The sequence below is a fragment of the Oryctolagus cuniculus genome, chromosome 4 (assembly GCF_051225735.1).
Source record: "Oryctolagus cuniculus isolate XC-2025 breed Fujian yellow rabbit chromosome 4, ASM5122573v1, whole genome shotgun sequence".
In the NCBI taxonomy this organism is placed as follows: Eukaryota; Metazoa; Chordata; class Mammalia; order Lagomorpha; family Leporidae; genus Oryctolagus; species Oryctolagus cuniculus.
This window is the reverse complement of record NC_142870.1, coordinates 88,017,428-88,040,290: the sequence shown is the minus strand read 5'-3', so window position 1 is coordinate 88,040,290 and position 22,863 is coordinate 88,017,428. Positions and strand designations below refer to the sequence as shown.

The window sequence follows — 22,863 nt, the reverse complement described above, 5'->3', positions numbered from 1 at the left end:
TCTCTCTCTCTCTTACACACACACACACACACACACACACACACACACACCCCCCTACATGTTCTTTGACTTTTTGCCACTCAAAAGAAAGGAGAAAGAGGAGGAGAAGGAAAAAAAATAGTTGAAAACTTAGAACAAAAAAGGATTGGGTGCTAAGTTACATGACACCTATGATGATTATTTTTCCACTTGATTAAAAGCACTTTCTTTGACGACTAATGCATTATAAAGAGGAAGCATAATTCTTGTTTCTTTCCTAGTTCTTCATACTGGGAGAGTAGCTTATTACTCTGTATTTATTAGGACTAAATTCAGTAGCAGGAAAGCAATTATAAGGTCCCTGGAGTATAGTTTAATAATTTATGCTGGCAGTTGGGCAGAAATTATTTTCCTCTTTGTATTTTCCTCAGTTACAGCAGGAGAAATTCTTTGTTTATCATAAAGTAAACCACTTAGGAAAAAGTGCTGTTGAATGCTTAGTAAACATGACAGCTCAAGGAAGTGTTAGCATTTGTTCCCATTTCTTCAGTAAACAGTATACGAATTTGGTGAATTCTATAGCATATAATAACTTTAGAGGGAGCAAGCCATCTGTTCAATCCCATCTCTCTTCCTCAATTGATTTAAAGTATTTCTTTGTAAGACATCAGAGGTAATAAATATGGTCCAGTATCTGGCACCTGGTAAACACAAGTTTATTAAAGGGATACATTAAAATGTTGCACATTAAAAGGATACATTAAAATGTTGACTTTAAGATTCAATATGGGATGGGGCCAGCATTGTGACATAGTGAGTTAAGCCACGGCCTGTGATGCCAGCATTCCATATGGACACCAGTTCAAGTCCTGTCTGCTCCACTTCCAGTGCAGCTCCCTACTAATGTGCCTGGGTAAGCATCAGAGAATGGCTCAAGTGCTTAGGCCCCTCTACTCTCGTGGGAGACTCCGATGAAGGTCCTAGCTCCTGGTTTTGGCTTGACCCAGCCCAGGTTGTTGTGGCCATTTGCGAGTGAACCAGCAGGTGGAAGATCTCTTTCTATCTTTCCCTCTCTCTGTAGTTGTCACTGCCTTTCAAATAAATTAAATATATCAAAAAAAAAAAAAAGATTGAATAGGGTAGGTATTGTAGTATAGCAGGTTAACTCATAGCTTGGGGCACTGACATATCATATCAGAGTGCCTGCTTTGAGCCCCTGCCACTCCCCGCTTCCCATCCAGCTTACTGCTAATGCTCTTAGGTGTCAAAGGATGATAACCCAACTACTTGTGTTTTTGCCACCCATGTGGGGGACCCCCATGGAATTCCTGGCTCCTGACTTTGGTCTGGACTAACCTGTAGTCTGGTACTGGAGTAGCTGTCAGACTCCCTCTGTTATTCTTCCCTCTCCACACTTCTTCCTCTCCCCTTCTCTTCTTCTTCCTACCTCTTTTTCTGTCATTTTGCCATTCAAAAAATATATAAATAAAATTTGAATAGTTCTGTCTTTTTATTATGCAGATGAAGAACTTAAACCTCAAGAAATTCTTATCAGTAGTTGCTATGTCTCTCCTGGTGTCACTTACATGGTAGATTTTCCGTCAAAGTATTAAGAATTTAGAATTCTTTATATGAAAAATATACTATGTTAAGTAGGATTTTGTCATTTACCTCTCTTTTATAGTTGCATCATTTTGTGAATGGCCACTTGCATTTAACACTGCAGTGCAGGGTGGACTTTTAAATGCATTATGTATCCAAATATGCACGTGCATGCACACATGCATGTGTGTGTGTATCAGTTAAAATCAATAGTATGTTTTATGCTTCAATTTAGGCACATATTTCATATAGTCAGATTTGCGAGAGTATTTTGAAAACAGCTGAGGTTATGGATAATTAATGCTAATTTATGTAGCCGCAGTATCCAGAGTGTTTCTTCATAACTAAAAAAAAAAAAAAAAATGTGAGTCACTCAGATTGAATTTTTTGAAGTTGCTTTGCCATCTTACTGTATTTTTTTGTTTCGTCTGAGGAAGTTTCAAAAGGAAGAATACTATTTTTTGCTGTAAATTTACCAGTTTCTAAGTATTTCATGTATTCCTTATTATGAATATGAAAAAGTGAATATCTCAAATTACCTATGATTGTTATGATTGTTAGTAGCATTTGTACCAGTGAAGATTGTTGACATATTTGTGTGAACCTTTGAGATTTTGATGAAAGCTATGGAACTTCCCTCCAGAAAAGTATAACTGAACATAAAAATTTATATATTTTATGGGACTTTCTGAATCTCTAGATTCAAAACATTTTAGCTTTATAATTCAAAACCTTTAGTAATCCTTCACCCCTATGTAGACTCCAGACTAAGATTATCTGTTAGGTGTTGTGGTGCAATGGGTTAAGCTGCCACTTGGGACACCTGTATCCCATATCAGAGCATTGATTTGTCTTGGTGGCTCTGTGTTACTAATCCAGCTTACTGTTGATGACCTAAGAGGCAGCAGAGGATGTCTCAATACTTGGGGTTCCTGCCATGTAGGAAATCTGGATGGAGTTGCTGGCTCTTGGCTTCAGCCTGGTCCAGTGCTGACAAGGCATCTGGGGAATGAATAAACAGATGGAAAATCTCTCTTTGTATCTCTCCTCCTCTCTGTATCACTCTGCCTTTCAAATAAAGTAAATAATTCTTTAAGAAAATTATTACCTAAAGGAGTATCTTTGATCCAGTCTTACTGATTTTCTGGCCCCACTGTTCTTCATACTCCACACACCCAAATGTTCCAATTGGCCATTTCACAGGTTGGTGGCCATTAAAATGTTCACAGCTTTGCTGATGTTCTCTTTCCCTTTTTGGCCTATTGGACTTCAAGTTTTGGTTCAAAGCCTAACACAGCACAAAGTCTTGTACTAATTCCTTGAAGAAGAAAATTATATTCCCTCTTTTATACCCACATAGACATTTCTAGCCCTTTTTGAGCATTTATAATTTAATTTCCTTGTATTTATTCATATGCACTTTAGTTTCGATAAAGGATGGTGATCTTTGAAGGCACGGTGTTGGAAAGCTGTTTATCACTCTGTCACTTGCAGGCTTTGAACATAGTAACTGTTAAACTTGGCTTGTGTTGAAGAAACAGCAGGAAGATTTCTTTTCTCCTTTTTAGTTCAGACAGTGTTACTATAATGCAAGCTAAATCAGGACCATTGGAAGAATTCTTTTTAAGTTTTATAGGTTACTCCCCCATATAGACTTAATGCATCCTCAGCTTTGAAGAGAAGCCAACAAATAGTATTTATGAATCCTGTTGTATAGCCATTTTTTTTTTTTTTTTTTTTTGACAGGCAGAGTGGACACAGTGAGAGAGACAGAGAGAAAGGTCTTCCTTTGCCGTTGGTTCACCCTCCAATGGCCGCCGCGGCCGGCGTGCTGCGGCCAGCGCACTGCGGCCGGCGCACTGCGCTGATCCGATGGCAGGAGCCAGGTACTTATCCTGGTCTCCCATGGGGTGCAGGGCCCAAGCACCTGGGCCATCCTTCACTGCACTCCCTGGCCACAGCAGAGGGCTGGCTTGGAAGAGGGGCAACCAGGACAGAATCTGGCGCCCCGACCGGGACTAGAACCCGGTGTGCCGGCGCCGCAAGGCGGAGGATTAGCCTATTGAGCCGCGGCGCCAGCCAGCCATCTTTACAAGTACTGCCATTGATTGTCTTTCAGTTGAGTTAGATTTAAATTTCAATTTAGAAAAAAAAAAAAAAGTCTGTCTCATCTAGCTCTTGTGCTTCTCCTGTTGAGCCAATCATCCATGGCATAAGGAGAGCATACGATTAATGCCAGAAAATCTTGAGAGTCATGGGCAGAGCCCATAAAAACTTGGCTATGGAATGTCAAATACCACATTCATTCTCTGATGGTACTTATTTCTATTCCTTCTTGTCCTTGCAGGACATAGCTCGCCTTTTGCAAGAAAAAGAGTTACAAGAAGAGAAAAGGCGAAAGAAACACATTCCAGAGTTCTCTGGAGCCAATGAATATGGAGATGGTTACTATTATGAAGATGGAGGTAACAATGATGCAGCATAACCCACTCTATCCTTAGACTGGACCATAGGACTCCCCTTTAGTTTTGTCCCTAAAGTAACCTTAGGGAACCTTAGTGACCTTAGTGAACCTAAAGTGACCTGGGAAAGTTTTTCTTATCCCCAGACACTTGAGCACATTCAGATTTGTGGCAGGATTCTGTGAATCTAATGAATTCATCTGTTTGTCTGCTAGTTGGACAAGCAGAGACATTTTTATAACTGTTAAAACTTGAGTAGTGTTGCCATGCATTCCTGTGGGCTGTAGCTCTTTGGAATGCTGTATTAAATTCTAAGCACATAAAATGGGGTATGGAAAATGGTGAGTGAATATCTCTTACCTTTCTCAAGGAAGTCTGGGCAGTACTTTTAATCAGCAAGGTGGTATGATGTATGAATAAAGGAATTGCACTAACAAAGCTTTTTCCATGCTTTCTTGTCTTTAATCATATGCCAATGATTTAGCTTGCTGGTGGCAATAATTTAACAAATAACAGTGTTTTAAGATTTGCTTTTCATTTTTTGCCTTTGATGCTTTCTTTGCTATTTGATTACCAAGTAGAATAATTTCTGAGGGAGAGCAGTTCCTTCGGAGTTTCGCTTCTTTGGTGTCTGCTTTTGCAGTGGAGTGATGACATGGTAGTGGTAGTTGTGACGGTGACCCTTTATCTTGACAGTGTGTTGGGAAATGAGTATTTGCAAGTATCCTTTGGTTCTTCTCACAGATTGTCTAAAGACATTTTCTATAGCTTCAAGTATAAGTATTTATAGGAGTTCAGCTTAAAGACCAAATGTAGAGTAACAAGTGTACACAACCTAAAGACAATTTTGAGAGTAATGATTTTTAAGGTCAGTGCTCCTTCAGGGGCTTGAAAACTAATTGTTAACTGCTTTTATATAATTCATTTACATAAACTGAGTAAGTACATGTTTATCTTTGATAAATAGAATGAAAAGATTGCATATGTAGATGGTAACATTGTTATAGTTCAAGTATAATCTTTCCCAGTCGCCATTTTTTGCTTTTAAGTTTACTGTCCATAGAGCTCAGCTCTATCGTGGCCTATTTTGTAAGAAGGTTAATTTTCTGTTTATGCATTTTTCCTCTTTATGTGAAACGCTCATCTCTTGTTTGATAGCAATTTTCTGAATGTTTTTTCTGATAAAATTAAATATGTAATTTAAAAAGGATTATTGACATATTTTTCCTTACTGGAGAGCAGAAAGAGATAACTTTTCACCTGAAATCTTAGAAATAATTTCTAAATTTTTCATTTGTTTTTATTTTCCTTTCTGCCTTTTTTTTTTTTTTTTTTTTTTGACAGGCAGAGTGGATAGAGTGAGAGAGAGAGACAGAGAGAAAGGTCTTCCTTTTTCCATTGGTTCACCCTCCAATGGCCGTCACGGCTGGCGCGCTGCGGCCGGCGCACCGCGCTGATCTGATGGCAGGAGCCAGGTGCTTCTCCTGGTCTCCCATGGGGTGCAGGGCCCAAGCACTTGGGCCATCCTCCACTGCCTTCCCGGGCCACAGCAGAGGGCTGGCCTCTGGAAGAGGGGCAACCAGGACAGAATCCGGTGCCCCTACCGGGAGTAGAACCTGGTGTGCCGGCGCCGCTAGGTGGAGGATTAGCCTATTGAGCCGCGGCACCGGCCCTGCCTTTCTTTCTAAAAGTAACTTTTAAACTTCTAAATCGTACAAATATTAGGTTGGCAGTAATTGAGCACATTGAATTACTACTTTTATTGAAGCCTAATAGTAACTTGAATTGAGGCTCAACCTTCTTTGTTATCATCCTGGTTGATATTTCTAGAGCAGGAGACTATGTTAAGCTTTTATTATTTTTTTAGGGCCAGTTTAAAGTTATAAAAATATTCTATTTATTTTAACTGCTTTTGTAAAGCAGTAGAGAGTGGCATATGTGATTGTTTATGAGGAACATTATGAGGATTATTGAACATGTATGTGTAAATATTCCAGTTTCTCTTGCCTCAGCTGTGATATGGTTGGGCAGTTACGCATTTTTCAGCATATGACACTCATTTGTGTGCCTTCCAGTGAGCCCAAGTTCAGTTCCACAGCTCATATTTGCAAAGTGATTCTTGTATCCATTTGCAGTGATCCTTTCCCAACACAACTAGAATATTCTTTAATTGTGCTTCTCTATCTTTATGTATAACTTTATTTTTTTTCCTGACTTAAATAATCGTAATTTATTATTGCATAACTATTGGCTGTTTTAGCTTTTATCTTACATATGCAATAATCTTTCAATATTATTTGTGGATTGTCATTTGAAATTATCTAAAATATCTCTCAAATTTATATCAATTGTGAAATGGTATATATACTTCATTGTGAATCCATGTTTTTCTTTCAAAACCATTGTCCTGAATTGTTATAATTTTTGTTTTCAATGTTATAGTCTTTGAAGTCATAAGACTGGTTCAAGTTTTGTTCCTTTCTTAAAACCATTTTAATTTTAACAAAATTATCAACTTTAACTTCTGTAAGCCTTTTCTTTCTCATCTGTAGAATGGAATTCTAAAACACATTCTTCACATAGGTATTGAAAAGATCAAGTAATGTAATATTGGTAAAGGTCTTCTAACTCTAAAAGTATTATTGTTTATACACATATCAATGTTATGTGTGTATAATACGGTATGTTGTATACCTTAACAAAATTCAAACTGTTTTGAAAGACAAATATGGAAGCACACATATAAAATATAGATACATGTATACTTATGTATCCATCTATCTTTCTTGATATAAATATTTTGAATATATTGGCAATGAGAGATTAATTATATTTGCCAAATAACTTCATCTCAAGAAACATGAAGATCTCAGTTCTTAACTTGAAGGGATATTAAAGGATTCATACAGCTTCCTCACTTCTGTCTTTTTTTTCTTTCCCAGATTAAAAGATATCACAACAGGTAAACTAGAGAATAAATAGTTTTTTTTTTTTTCTTTCCGGTAGAGTTTGTGAAAATGTTGTGAAAGCTCTTCAATACTTGCGACACATTTCCCTAAAGTAAAACTAGTGTCAGGTAACTGTTTAGAAAAAATATAAAAGATAACAAGCAAATCTCACATGTATACCAAAAAAAGAAAAACCCTTCATTTTGGGGTGCTTATTCAACTCCTTGGACACGTTGGTATTAACACTGTAAACCGTGTCCTCTGGCTGTGATTGTCATTAAAGTAGCTGGTAACTGTTACCTTACTTCACTGCAGTAGTCAACTGATTCTTAGTTGTCAAAGTAGACTTAATAATGATTTGGTTAAAAGACCAGGTACTTTGTGTTTAATAATCAGTAATTGTTCTATTTCACTTTTTAATTTATGCCAAATTTAAAATATAAAGAAAAATGCTTTTAATTTACAGACTGTTTAGAAAGCAGATTTTTTTTTTTTTTTTAATTAAAGATGTATTTGAGAGGTAGAGGAGAGGAAAAGGACTGACAGAGCAAGTTCCTAGCCACTGGGAGCTGGGAATGCAATCCAAGTCTCCCATGTGGGTGCAGGAAACCAATTACTTGAGCCATCACCATTGCTGCACTGGCAGGAAGATGGAATCAGGATCCAGAACCAGAAATTGAATCCCAAGACTCTGGTAAAAGAAGCAGGCTTCTTAACTGCTGGACTAAATGCCTCTTCTGCAGAAGACAGATTTCAAATCTTTGAAGCGTTTTTTTTTTTTTTGTTTTGTTTTGTTTTGTTTTGTTTTTTCTGGAAAGCAAAAGAAAGAATTTGAGGCTTTTTAGTGGAAATTTGTGATAGCAGTGGTGTGCTTAATATATTTCTCCCTCTTGCTCTCTACCCTAATCATATTACCAATATCAAATCAACAGTGGAGGATGGCCCAAGTGCTTGGGCCCTGCACCCCATGGGAGACCAGGAGAGGCACCTGGCTCCTGCCTTCGGATCAGCACGGTGCACTGGCCGCAGCACGCTGGCCACGGCGGCCATTGGAGGGTGAACAAACGGCAAAGGAAGACCTTTCTCTCTGTCTCTCTCTCTCTCACTGTCCACTCTGCCTGTCAAAAAACAAAAACTAAGAAAAACATAGTTCCTTATTTTCTCTTTATCTTATCAAATTATATTATTTCAAATACAATTCAGGAAATTGCTGATTCCAGCAGAGAACATATCTTAGCAGTTTTATCAATTATCCATGGAATTAGGATTTCCTTTTTTTTTTTTTTTTAAAAGGACTTTTGCTTATTTATTTGAGAGGAAGAGTTACAAACAGTGAGAGGGAGAGACAGAGAGAAAGGTCTTTCATCCGCTGGTTCACCCTCCAAATGGCTGCAGTGGTCCGAGCTGGGCTGATCTGAAGCCAGGAGCCAGGAGCTTCTTCCAGGTCTCTCATGTGGGTGCAGGGGCCCAAATACTTATACCATCTTCCACTGCTTTCCCAGGCAATAGTAGAGAGCTGGATTGGAAGAGGAACAGCCAGAACTAGAATCAGCACCCAGATGGGATGCCGGCACTGCAGGCAGAGGCTTTTGCCCACTATGCCACAGTGCTGGCCCCAGGATTTCCTTTTATGATTTCCAAAATATTGTAAAAGCTTCAAAAAAATCTTAAAGATCTATATGTTCTTGCAAAGTACATATTAATTTGCTTCTTTTGTTTTCACTACATATTAATTGAAAATCATGACAAAAGTACTTATCTGTGTGCTGTTTTTTTGTTGTTGTTAGATTAAACTTGGGAACTTGTATATTTAGAATTAACCTACTTAGAATTCTTTGTGAAGCAATACGATTTTATAAAGGTTTCTTATGTACATTTATGAAATCACCACTCCTTTTTTGTATTCAATTGTAGCATCTCCTTTAATTTTTTTCTTTGTTAAGTCTCTACTAATCTTGAGAAAAGAATTAGCTAAAGATAACAGGGTCATTTACTTACTTCAAATTTTCCTGTACTACCTCCTTTCCCAAATTGAGCTGTAATGTAGTTCTCTGAAGTGACTGGGACTGTTTACACATCTGTGTATGTGAGTGTGCGGATTGAGGAATACTAAAATCTCTGCATAACTCTAGTTAAGTAGAAACTAGCAACTTGCTTCTAAAGTTTTATTGTCGTTTCCAATAAGAAATTTGAAAGCCTCTGAAATGAAAAGCTTACTTTTTCCTTTTACTAGTTGCAGTCTTATTTTATAAATAGAATGTAATGTTTATTGGGTATAATTTTGTTATTGGCAAATATTGAACTACTCTCTCAGCTCTACCTAATCATAATCAAATTCTTATTTCAGTTTTAAATTGTTTTCACTTGATTATTAGTTTTCTTTTATCTTTGTGGCTCTGTACCCAGAATCCTTCATGAGTGCATGGACCATTCTAGTAAATATTTGTCTCCTCTCTTGAATTTGAGTTTTTTAAAAAAGCAGTTTTCTCCATTTTTAAAGTATGTTAAGCTTGGGCCCTGACTTGCCATGTGTAATGAGTTCATACTCTCATTAAGTTAATCTACATTTTCATTTTTCACATCCCTCCACCTCCACTCAGACCAGCCAAGGTCAAGGAGGGCCAGAGAATTGGGTTCTGGATACTCACGGTCTCATAGACTCCAAGGTGATGGAAAGACTGTGAAGCAAAGGAAGAAGAAACCAGATCCTCCACTGGAGCCCTTGGAAGATCAGGATGAGCATTGTTCGTCACAGAGATCCCTGTCATCCTCCAGCTGGGGTGAAGGGAGGGATGATCCTCACGGTAACAGGGAGCAGCGTGAGAGGAAGTGGTCTGGTCAGGAGAGGCACCGGAGACCTCCGCTCCCCAAGATCAGTGGTGAGGTGTTTTTGACCACTGTGTCTGATGACTGGGAGGCTAACAATGGCCATCGAACTCGGAATTTGGGAAAACGGTCCCGACACCAAGACCGACTTTCACCTGTGTCCTCACAGAAAGCAGGGCTTCACTGCAAGGAATCAGTATGTGGGAGGGACCGGGGGCAAGGTGAGCACAGAGAAAGGAGACACAGACCCAGGTCTCCTCCCTTCTCAGAGAGTGAGGAGCGGCTTCACCTCCATGACACAGGTAATGAAGGACATTGTCATTGGAAATCTTGACATCTCATTTTTTTGTGTACATACAGACCAGTGCATTTCCTAAGCTTTTAAGCAATCTTCCTTCCTCTACATTTTGTGTTCATGGCTTTGAAATAAATCCTGGAGTAAAATATAAAGGATGGTTTATTCAGTGTCAGATCTGTAGGAAGAAAGGAAATGTGTGTACTTTTCCGCATCTGTAAGAAAACGTCGATTCCTTGTAGTGGAGGTGGACATTCCAGATAGCTTCCTCGTGTGCTGAGACCATAACTCAGATTCTAATACCTAGTCAGAGCCTCTGGTTTTCTGGTTTACTTCAGTTTTCCACAAGACCTATTGATACTGCCTTAGTAAAAGTTGCCTGCAAGGAGGGCTGGACGTAATAGATTTTTTAAACCTTGACTTTCACCTCTGTAAAATTAGGGGTTAGATAGGCGATCTTTTAAGACAGTGTTTTTTTAAATTATGGGCCTCAGTCCATTTTTGTCAGAATCAGCTACACTGTTCCCCAGAATTGCAAATTTCTGAGTTTCACATCTGTTTTCATCTCTGGAGTGAGGCCTGCTAATTTGGGCCCTGTTTCGGACCTGGAGGTGATTCTTATGGAATTAAAGTTTAAAAATCATTGGCTTGAGTTATTTTTTACCCTCTAACTTTCTCCAGCTCTAACTCTACAGTTGGTGCTCTAACATGCTGATATAGGTAAGTTCCTGGTACCAGTGTAGGAATTAGGTGAATCTTAGAGGTAAGCCTGAAATTCCTGAGGCTTAACTCTGAAGACCATCATTGACACTGTAGTGACTGTCTTGTCTGGAAAATGCTAAGGTGACATTTCACATGTGGCTATAGCCCTAGAAGTCATAGCTCCACACTTTCTGGTGTTTTATGAGGCATTTTACTGTTACTGATGTTGTACAGAGTTTGAAGGGTTTTTGGAAAAGGAGTACCAAAGAGGCACCTTTTTCTTATTTTCTTCTTTATTGTGCTCTAGTCAACTTCTTGTCATCAGGAAATTCATTTCTGTGTCACAGATTCAGGTTAATTTAGTTGGTTTGTCCTATCATGTACCTCTTATTAAATGACTTGATTGTAAAGAGAATCAAAATTCAGTTCAACAGTCATAGTCACTGTGTGCCATAAATATTCTTGTCTTAGGCTTTATGCTTGGATCTGAAAGAAGGTGGATATATTAACAAACATTTCTGAGTTAGATACACATTGTTAGGTAGACCTGAAAACACAGGTGGTGGAAGGGGGGTGAGGAGTGGTGAGGGAGGAATAAAGTAATCTTGGAGTTGTGAGGCAGTTATATTATTTTCAAGCTTGGAAAGACAAGTTGGAGTTCCAAAGAAAGGGAGAGCACTGTGAAGGAGGAATGGTGTTCATGCCTCTCCAATTCTGAGCCTGTGAATCTGACCTTATAAATGTGTTCTGAGGGAGGTTAACTGTTAAGGCATTTAATCATGCTCCAGGGTGTTTTAAATAGGTTTAGGAAGCATGAACCAAAACAGTGACTCACAGACTGCCCTACTGGTGTTGCAGTCAGATGTTTTGTTTCTTTTATGTTGCCAGTAAAAAAAAGTGTGGCTAGACAGGTATTAAAATGGTTACAACAAGAGCTGCCTACTCTTAGTTCATCTTTCTAGCATCATGTAGGCTGTGATTTTGCAACTCCTTTGGAACAGGTCAGAAGATTACATTAAAATATAAATGCTAGGTACTGGCATTTATTCTTGGTGTTGAAAAAGCCTAATTTGGGAAAGTTTTTAACATACATAAAATTTTTATTTAACTTAATGATGAAGAAAGTAGCAGGATGACAAACAGCTGGTACTAATAGCATTTTTGGAGGCAGTTGAGAAGTAATACAAAATAAAATTGCTAACTATAAGATTAGTTATCTTTCAACAGAAGAATGAAGCCTTTGACAATAACTTCTCTGTTGGACTACAGATTCATTAACAGTTTCTTTTATTTTGCAAGTTGGGTTCTAACATCTTAGCATAAAAGATATGCATTTTTCTACTATAAATTTTTAGTGAAATAGACTGTGATATTCCATGGTGCCAGACTGACTTATTACAAGATAATCTGTCAGCATTTTATCTTATTTAACCAAGCTTGGATCAAATTTGTCTTCAATGCTAGAATCTTAGCAGTGTTATCTATTTAAGGCTTTAAGGGGGGGCACCAAGTTTGTTGATTTTGGGAAGTCCTTGTTTTCTCATGCTGGAGAGTGATGAACAGAAAAGGATGAGGAAAAATGAGATTTAGAAATGCTTGGAACATTTGAAAATATGATTCACTTCATTGTTTGCAGATTCTGTTTAGGTTACCAAGATGGGGACTCGTATTTTGTTAATTTCCTTCAATTAACCATGTTTTTTTTTTTAATTTCTAGACATATCTGTTTTCTGTATTGAAATAGCCTTACACTGTACCATCTGTGATTGCTGCTCATACAGACTCACATTAATAAGTGGTAGGCCTGCCAGTCCAAAAATTCAGTATTCTCAACAGTGGGCTTTTGTGTTTAATGAGACTTGCAAATTCCAGTTATATGACCAGGGTTTAAATAACTCTTTCCCCTGTGAATATTTGGGACACAGATAGATATTACCTCAAATTGTGACTCTTCTGAGTATTGATCAGGTTACTCTCTTTTGACTGCCAGATGTTACAGTTTTATCATCCTGTCATCTAACACTTTTCATGTGAATATGTCTGTCATAGAATTTAAAATAAAATGTTTTCACAGTTAATTCTGTGGTTGTGAGTAAAAGACGTAATAATGAAGAAAGTCTGATGTCTTGAAATCTGAATTTTTGCCACTTTATAATTTCATTGCCTAGCAATTGGAGGAGCTAAGCATGTTCTGTCATTCTTAACTAGACCTTGGTCTGCTTGTATGTGCATCACTTTTGTATAGATTGCAATATGGTGGTATAGCAACCTATTTTGAATTTACCACAAAGTTAGGTTGAAAATTCTACAAAGATAGGTTTCACAGGATAACGTAAATTTTCTTTATTCAGGATTTAGTTGTATTTTCTTTTCTTCATTGTTTTTGTTAATAGGAATGAAATCAACTGTGGTAAGGCATTTTGATTAAAAAATATCATTTTATGTATTATTTTTACTAAACTATTCCAAAGCTAACTGCAAATAAGGATCAACTTATAGATATCCTTAGGCTTACTATGGGAAGATATTTACAGTAGCCAAGAAATGGTATCAACCTCAATATCCATCAGTGGATAGATGGGTAAAGAAAAAGGATCCATGGAGAATACATAGAACAATCAAATACATCAATTGAAGGTCAAGACTCATCCAAGCTACTTAATTAGAATTTCTGTTGGTTAGGACAAATATTTTTGTATTTACAAGTATTTTAAGCACCCCCAAGGAATTCTAATATGTAGCTCTCATTAACAACCACTAGTCTAAGGAGATATACCATGAGGAAGAGATTTTCTTTCTCTCTTCAGTAATTTACTGAAAGTATTTTCAGTATTTATTCAAAGTCACCATTCCAGATGGCTAATTTTGCTCATTACATTCAAATTTCTCATTTCTGAATGTAATATATTCATATTGTTGGGTAATTGCAATTTATGGAAGGGCACAGAAGAGAAATATCCATATTTTTATAATAACCATTAGCATTTATCTTAGGTAAAAGTTGCAGAAGGCATATGGGTTGACTATAGCATTTCAAAGTAAAAGGCCAGTGTTGCTTACCTGTTTTCCATGTTCTTTTCTCCCCAGAGGGGTAGAACTCTAAGGTCATTGTGTCCTCTGATGTTTCCCTCATTTGTAGCATTAACATTAAACTGATCAAAGCTGTATGAAAGGTCTAACGTAACTTGGTTGGTTTCCCGTAAGAGCAGAAGCCATGGAAGACTCGCTGGTTGAACAATAGGTCTTGTCACATAACTTCTAGGAGGTGCAATTTCTGTTCTGTTCAGAGTAAGGGATGCAGACTGAGGTGAATGGAAACCTCTCCTTCCAGTCTTAAGTCTGACTTGATAACTTTTTTTTTTATTTTTTTGACAGGCAGAGTGGACAGTGAGAGAGAGAGAGAGAGAAAGGTCTTCCTTTGCCGTTGGTTCACCCTCCAATGGCCGCCGCAGCCGGCGCACTGTGGCTGGCGCACCGTGCTGATCCAAAGCCAGGAGCCAGGTACTTATCCTGGTCTCCCATGGGGTGCAGGGCCCAAGCACTTGGGCCATCCTCCACTGCACTCCCTGACCACAGCAGAGAGCTGGCCTGGAAGAGGGGTAACCGGGACAGAATCTGGCGCCCCAACCGGGACTAGAACCCGGTGTGCCAGCGCCGCAAAGCGGAGGATTAGCCTAGTGAGCCGTGGTGCCAGCCAGACTCGATAACTTTTTTTCTCTAAATTCTTCTTTATTTTCAGTGACTTTTTAATTTTGTTTATTATTTTGTTATTTTGTCAGTGACATTTTGTAAAGGGCTCACTTGCAGTTCTTTACAGATTTTCTGCTGTTGAAGAAACTGAGAGAGGAGTTTTAAAAGCCAGGCAGTTTGTGTAGATAACTTTATTTAAATGTATGCATTATCTACATCACCACTTCCATGCATAGGGGAAAAATTTGCTACATTTTGTATATACATTATCTTGAATTCCAGAGTAGAGTGTTAGATAGGAAAGAAAGGTTTTAAAAGATTTTTATGTTGCCTTACTACATTGAGTTTTTTCTAGGAACGAAGCCACGAGTGATGAAAGATGCTATGTCTACTCCATCACGAGTAACCCACAGGGATCAGGAATGGTATGATGCTGAAATAGCCAGAAAACTGCAAGAAGAAGAACTTCTGGTGAGTGCATTTTAAGGCAAAAGTCTAGGTGAATCAGTAAGTTATAGATCTCTTGTCAGTTGAGAAACAGACAATTTTGATAGGTGAAAAATAAGTCAACACAATGGGAATAAAATACAATAATTTCCCCTTATATGCAGTTTTGTTTTCTATGATTTCAGTCATCTATGGTCAAATACAGCCCAACAATATTACATAGAAAATTCTATAAATAATTGCAACTTTCATTACAGCATGTTACTATAATTATCCTATTTTTTTATTATTGTTCATGTCTTACCATGCCTACTTTATAAGTTAAACTTTCTTATAGGTACGTGTACATGTAGGAAAAATATAGGAAGTGTTTGTACCAATGTGGTTTCAAGCATTCACTGGGCGTCTTGGAACATGTACTCATGAATAAGGGACACTTATGAATAAGTCCACTTTCACTTACTGATTGAGCAGTAGCAACAGAACTGTATCCCTGTCTCTGCATTATAAAGTTGTGATATTTCTCTAAGAACTCGCTATATGTAGTATTTAAATAAAAGAGCCCCTTTTTATATCTGCTGAAAGTGTACCAACTGATTATCAGCTTCAGGGATGTTAATCATAATTGGCTTCAATTATCTATTTTTTGTAAGAGTTTTTTTAAATGAATGACATGTATTCCAGCTAAATTTTTCTTCTTTGTGTTTTCTATACCACAGGCTACCCAAGTAGACATGAGAGCAGCTCAGGTCGCCCAGGATGAAGTAAGTCCATTTTAGTTAATGAATTTAACTCATTTTTTTGGCAGGGGGGGGGGGAGGGTGTTAATATCCTGATAATTTTCCATACTGAGGATCTGCAACTAATGTTGACTGGATTTTGTTTAGGAAATTGCTCGACTCCTAATGGCTGAAGAAAAGAAAGCTTACAAGAAAGCCAGGGAACGGGAAAAGTCATCTTTGGAAAAAAGAAAGCATGATCCAGAATGGAAGGTAGGGTGTGTTATTTGGGTTTGTCTTCTAGTTAGAAATAAAATGAGAAATGAAAAGAACTCCACTTTCGTGGTAGAATTTTAATTTCTACAAATACATTTAGGATATACAAATGATCTGCACTGCATTTATGAATCTGATTTTATAAGTTTCACTATGAATAAAAAGCTTTGAATTCTTGACTGTAACTATAAAAAGTTATTGCTGTGATTAAAAACTTAAATTCTATGTATTTTAAGATGAACTGAAGGGCTGGTATTGTGGCATGGTAGGTTAAGCTGCCACTTGCAACATCGGCATCCCACATGAGCTCCCATTTAATGTCCTGACTGTTCTACTTCCAATCCAATTTCTTGCTAATGCACCTGGAAAGGCAGTAGAAGATGGCTCAAGTGCTTAGGTCCCTGCCACCTGTGTGGGAGACCAGATGGAGCTCCTGGCTCCTGGTCTCTCCTTCGCTGTTGTGGGCATGTGGACCAATATAGAAGAATTCTCCCTCTCTCCCTCCCTCCCTCTCTCCCTCCCTCTCTCTCCTCTCTCAGCCCTGCCTATTGTTCGCATTTGGGGAGTGAACCAGCAGATGGGAGATCTCTTTCTTTCTGTCTCTCTTTTTTCCCTGTCTCTCTGCTTCTAGATAAATTAAAAAAAAAAAGTTGCTTAAATAAGTAACTTGAAATTACTAAAGGAGAGATTGGCATAATATACATATTTTCTAAACCTTATTTTTCCCTTTGTTTAATGTGTGTGTGTGTGTATTTTGTCTGTTTTCTATCCATAGCTAAAATCAGCTAAATCAGTGCATCCAAAGTCAAAAGAGAGTGATGAACCTCACCGTTCTAAGAATGACAGGCCAGCACGGTAAGATGACACCGGAGAAGGAGAATGAGGAAGGTGACTAAGGAGATGTCAGTTGCCTAAGAATAGTTTTTGTTCTTTGGAGAGGAGAGCCGAAGCTCTGCAAACTTGTGGTGGTATCAGATCTGCCAAGGTTATTCTTAAACTTTATTTCCAGTCTTAAACTGGATGTAGAAGTAAAATCAGGGCTGTTCTACAGAAGCTGAGGTATAGAGGGAAAGATGTACTTGTTAGGAGCAGTTCTTATCTCTGCATTCACTAAATTTATGCCCTCAATTTCAGAGGGATGAGATTAACCATTTTCCTAAATGAAATTTCAGGTTTTAAATTTTTAGGATTTCATGGTCACAGTGATAACGTGGATGACATTTAAACATGTCAAAACTCATTTCTGTTTGAGTATAAATGTCCTCGGCAAATACTTTAGTCACTGTAAGTCACCTAAATCCCACTAGATCAAATAGCTCTGGCTTCAGAATGGATGCTTTTTTGTAAACCTCTCTCAAGCAGTCTTGAGTCAAAGTTAGGGAGGAACTGCTGTATCCTCAACATTATACTGTCAATATTTATGTCTCCGGAAAAGCAGTCTGTTTTTTCTTTATTGCTTTTGGTTACCTTTCAAAAGAAAATGTGATTGGATTTTGAAGAGAAAACAAATATAAAGAGACAAAAGTACCAGCAAATCTTAACATTTTTAAAGCTGAATTATTAAAACTTTCAATTTGGTCCTATTAATACTATTAGTTTGTGAAGCCTAAGCTTTGTAAAAAATACACACTGTGGTTTCCACTCTTTGCGCACAGTGAAGCTGCTAGACTTGTTTCCTTCATGTGAACATGTTTAGTGCTCTTCAGAAGCCATCCTCTATTTTTAATCTCATGTGCTTTCAGAAGATAAATACCCTTCTGAAAATTGTATCAGGTTTGTATTGCTTAGAGGACAATAATAGTAGAGTCCATCTAATTATATGAAATCTGTTCCTCATAAAGCTTTTGGTTGCGCACATGCTGAATGTTTGTGTGAGTCATATTTAAGATCCCTACACTTGAGTATATATATCCTCACAGTGTCCAAGTAAAGTAAGCAGCTAATCTTTTCTGAGGGTAAATATGTCTAGATTATTATCCTTATTTTTAGTCACATGAATTCAACTTTAGGTTATTTTGCAATTTTCAAAGTCCTTGGCCTTGTAAAAATTCAAATAACTTTGATAACATATGGTAGAACAGTCTGGAATATTTATTTTTAAAGGTTTATTAAAGTTGAAATGTTTCAGAAATGTAGATACTCTAAAATATTTGAAATGTAGAGAGAGTAAATAATCAAATGATCCTATTTTTAAAAAAAAATTTATTTATTTGAAAGAGTTACAGAGAAGGAAAGGCAGAAAGAGAGAGAGAGAGAGATATCTTCCATCTGCTGGTTCACTCCCCAAATAGCCACAATGGCCAGAAATAGGCTGATCAAGAATCAAGAGCTTCTTCTGGGTCTCCCACATAGGTGCAGGGGCGCAAGCACTTGGGCATCTTCTGCTACTTTCCCAGGCGCATTAGCAGGGAGTTGGATCAGAAGTGGAGTAGTATTTGAACCGTTATCCATATGGGATGCTGGCACAGCAGGCACTGCTTTATGCACAGTGCCATGGCACCAGCCCCCAAATTTTCCTATATTGAAGATGACTGTTAAAAGGGTGGGTGCTTGGCGCAGAGGTTACCATGCTGCCTGAGATGCTGACATCTCATATCAGAGTGCCTGGGTTTGAGTCCCAGCTCCACTCTAAATTCCTGCTTCGTGCTTTAATGCACACCTTGGGAAGCAGCAGATGATGACTCTTAGTTAGGTCCCTATCGTCATAATGGGTGGATCAAATTGTATTCCCAGTTCCTGGGCATTTGGAAAGTAAGTCAGCAGATGGGAGATCTTTGTCTATCTGTTTGTCTACTTCGTAGAGTCTGCCTTTCAAGTGACTGTTATTAATTACTGAAAAATTACTTATGGCTAATAAAATTGAAATCTTTTTTACCTGACATGAATAGTTGTCTTTAATACCATTTATAGAATGTCTATATAGGGAAAATAACATTTATTCAGAACTTTTTAAAACATTTTCAATTAAAAATTAGAATGTCTATAATTTGGATGTATAGTTATTTTGTACAACTATTATCAGAATGTATAATTTCTGGTTAGAATCTATGGTTTCCTTTCACACATTTAGAAAAACCTTCCTCTCTGTACAGAAAGAGTGTGTTTTATGGACTGAAAAGCAGAAATCTTCCTAGATCAAGATAGTAGTAGTAGAGGAGAAAGAAGGTTGCATGGAGAGCTTATAAGATTAAGGTGAAAGATTTAATTTCTTTTGTCATTACAAGATTTTATATTCTCTTTAAAGAATTAGAAAACCAGTTAGCAATCTGTATTAATTCTAATTCCTTTTTTACTGGAAAAAGTTAAAAGCCAAGTTCTCAGTTGTTTCAACTACAGGATTTTTGCTGGTAACACTACTTGCTATTTCACTTACATTTTTTTCCCTTGGAAAAACTTAAAGAAATTATAAATCACATTTAATTCCTCATACATTATGAATGTGAATCACATCTCTAGTTACTCATTTATCAAATATTTACTAAGAATCCCAATAATTACTTAGAACTGAGGTAAGCAACAATGAGCAAGGATAACCTGTTTTGTAATTTCATGAAGTTTAAGTTATGCAAATAATTATTATTACTGTGTTAAGTGCTGTGGTTGAAAAATACACAGTTCCATTCAAGCAAAGGGACAACCTGTTTTGTGTGTCAAGGATGGTTTATTGAAGAAGTGTTTTTCAGAGTGAATTGTGAGGAATATCTTTATACAATGAAAACTGTTAAATATTGGTTAATAGATTTTTCTAGCTTTGCATTTAAATATTGTCTCTTGCAACAAATTAATTTTGATTCAGAAAGCAATAAATCTAGATTGGTTGTTTGTTTTTTCTTTATAACCAGAAGCTAAACAGAACAGCATAAGATAACTGAGGACATTCTCTAGATTGCTTTGGCAATCTTATCCTTACATGGCGATCCTAGAGAATTTCTTGGAGTCCTATGCTGTTTTAAGATTTTAGAATCCTTTTGCTTGGTGATGAAGGTAGAGCAATAGTCACATTTTTTTTTTTTTTTTTTTGTATGTTCCACTCGGCCTTTGTCTTTGTGGCTTTCAGTCACCTAGTAGCATTAATAAAAGAATTAAAAGTAACTGATAATAAGCTACTGAGGTTAATAAAATAGTAAAGAATAAACTGTGCTACCTTTATTACCATTTCTGTTTTCTTGGGCCTCAGTTACTTCCTTAGCCACCTGCTTTGTGAAACTGAGTTTCTTAATTCTAAAGTCAAATTGTTTTGTGTCAATTCTTCCTCCAAGTCTTCTGTAACTATTTTAAAGTAAGAGTTCGAAATGTTAGTCAATAATGGGAATAACAAAAGGAAAGCACTATTTATTGGGTTTATAATATTTGTAATCAAATGGCTAAGAGAAAAACAAAAATGACACATTTTATACTCTGCTCACATTAATATATCTATTGTTGATGGAGATAAAATACGGTTTATGGAAAGATTAATAAAAGGTTTATTCAGGGCAGAATATGAGTGCCCTAGATGTGGGAAGGAGAAGCCTATTTACTTTGGAGGTGTTCCAGAGTAGTCAGATTCTAGTCAGAATTTATGTATTCCATGATGGTAAATGTCCATTAGCCATTATACAATAAACATACATTTGCTTGACCTAAAAAGTTGGCCTTTAGGTAAGCAGGGGTGAATTTCTCACAGGTAGAGATTACTTTCTTTAGAACAATTGATTACAAACATCTCAAAAAAAGACACTACTGAAAAGACTACTGATTAAGTTTTTAAGATGTATTTACTTTATTTTACTAAAAGGCAGAATGCCAGGTAGGCTCGCTCGCGCACGCGCTCTCTCTCTCTCTCTCTCTCTCTCACACACACACACACACACACACACACACACAGGATAGACACTGATCTTATGGGTGATAGGAGCCCAAGAACTTTGAGCCATCATCTCCTGTCTCCTATTTGAATCCACGGCAAGCTGGATCAGAAGCATGGAGCAGCCTGAACTAAAAACCACACTCTTTATGGGATACTGGCATCCCAAAAGGCAGCTTAACTTGCTGGGCTACAATACCCGCTTCTACTGGATTAATTTTAAGAAGAACATTTCTGAGAATAGATAAGAATGCATAGATAAGAACAAAGATACTCAGGGTTGCTGTTAGATGCCTAAGACAACAAACCTTATTGCACATCACCAAGTCAAATTCACCTGGTAATAAGATTAATAGCTTTGTCCAGCTACTACTAAGACAAGTCCCAGTAGGTGTTTCTCTTAAATGTTTTGCAGACTTTTTAGGAGCACATTGTTTTTAGTTCAAAGGGTACTTCAAACAATTTGTGGAAAATAGAGTTAAACGATAAGTTTATTTTGGTGTAAAACATTTTTTGAAATCATGCATAATTTTTTTTCACAGTATGCTTCTTCCATGAGCTCTTTGAAGATGCCTCATGTCTGGATTTAAAAAAAATTCGCACCGAAATAAATTTCGCTATTAATTCCATTTTTCACAAAGTGTTTAAAATTCCCTCATTTATAACAAAAACACAGAAAATATATGCATATGTTAAAATGTATCTTTTTTCCAAGATTTTTGAATGTAAGACAAAGATACATATCAAAACCTAAGACACACACCCACACATACACTCCTGTATGCACATGTTGCTACTGCTCATTAAAAAATCTGTACCTGTGTAGCATAGTGTAGTATAGAAGTTAAAGCATTGGTTTGGAGGTCTAGTTGAATTTCAGCTCCAGCTTTGGCACCTGACAGCAATGTGAACTTGACTACATCTTTAATCTAACTCTAAAACATGTATACAATAGCCACTGTACAGAGTCGTCCCACAAGTTAACTGAAATATAGAACCACTGGCACAGCCCTCAGTATATATACAAATTTATGTACACATCTCATGCTGACTTCTTCTAAATGCTGAGTACTTAAGGGAGAGAATTAGTGTTTGGGGACAGGGTAAGAAATTTGAAAACACCTGTCTTTATACGATAGAGCCCATTATACCAAAAGAAGTATGACTTTCTAAACCTCAAAATGCCAATGGCTTACAGATTTTATGTATAATAATATAAAACATTCTACAACATGCTTAAATATTGATATGGGTCCATGCTTTAATACAAAATTTGAGCACATCTTTACTAAACAAAAACATGAAAGGTTTTGTTTTTCATCAGTGCCCAGTTGTTGCAAAAATCTGTGTTAAATAATTAAGGTAAAAAGTTTAGTAACAATTTTCTAATCTTTTTTTAAATTTTGTTTTCTTTGTCATAAAAATTGCAAATGTGTTCCATAGAAAGATGCAATTATGTTAAGATCTACTTTGCCACCTAGTGGATAAAGAAACTTTGCTCATGAAATGTTCTCAAAATCCCTTCCCTCAATACTTACTATCCTTTCTTTAATCCTTCCTCTCTTCTTTCTTCCTCAGCTTTCTTACTTTCTTCTCTTTATTTTTTCTTGGAAAACGGACCAAACAAGATAAATGTGTCTTATTAACAGCAACAGTCACACCTTACTTATCTTCTTATTTTTAACAGAGTGCCTCATGCAGTTTAGGTGTTGAAAAAATACATTTGTTTTTATTTGATTACATGTATCAAAACAAAGGATCCACAGCAAAACCTGAAGGAAAATTAAGATAAAGTAGTTTATTGAAGGTCATATAACTATCCAAGAACTAAAGTAGAATTCATTCTACAGGATTTTGACCTTTTTATTTCTACAGAAAACGTTTTTGCGGTATAATCCAATGGGAAGTGGCATGTACTAACCAATATGTAGAATATCTTTTAAATTCTGGCTTCCCTTCAGACCACCACCACCTACCACGACAGAAGCTGAGGATACGGATTATACTCATTTTACAAAGCAGCACAGTTCCACCCGTCATTTCTCAAAAGCAGAGTCCTCTCATAAAGGTA

At 37.0% G+C, this 22,863-nt stretch overlaps 1 protein-coding gene across 10 annotated transcripts in view; it reads left to right on the top strand.

Annotated features, from left to right (window-relative positions):
* The window catches only part of CCDC50 (coiled-coil domain containing 50), a 75,431-nt gene that overhangs the window by 44,391 nt on the left and 8,177 nt on the right, over positions 1 to 22,863 (top strand). For 2 of the 10 annotated variants that reach the window (XM_008266660.5, XM_089330851.1), the window contains 7 exons: positions 3,929 to 4,046; positions 9,592 to 10,119; positions 14,860 to 14,975; positions 15,671 to 15,715; positions 15,839 to 15,943; positions 16,722 to 16,801; positions 22,754 to 22,860. In XM_008266660.5, coding sequence (XP_008264882.1) covers positions 3,929 to 4,046; positions 9,592 to 10,119; positions 14,860 to 14,975; positions 15,671 to 15,715; positions 15,839 to 15,943; positions 16,722 to 16,801; positions 22,754 to 22,860 — 1,099 coding nt within the window. Of the gene's footprint in view, positions 1 to 3,928; positions 4,047 to 9,591; positions 10,120 to 14,859; positions 14,976 to 15,670; positions 15,716 to 15,838; positions 15,944 to 16,721; positions 16,802 to 22,667; positions 22,861 to 22,863 lie in introns of all 10 variants that reach the window. The other 8 variants (XM_089330849.1, XM_089330850.1, XM_008266659.5 and 5 more) reach the window with 7 other exon arrangements.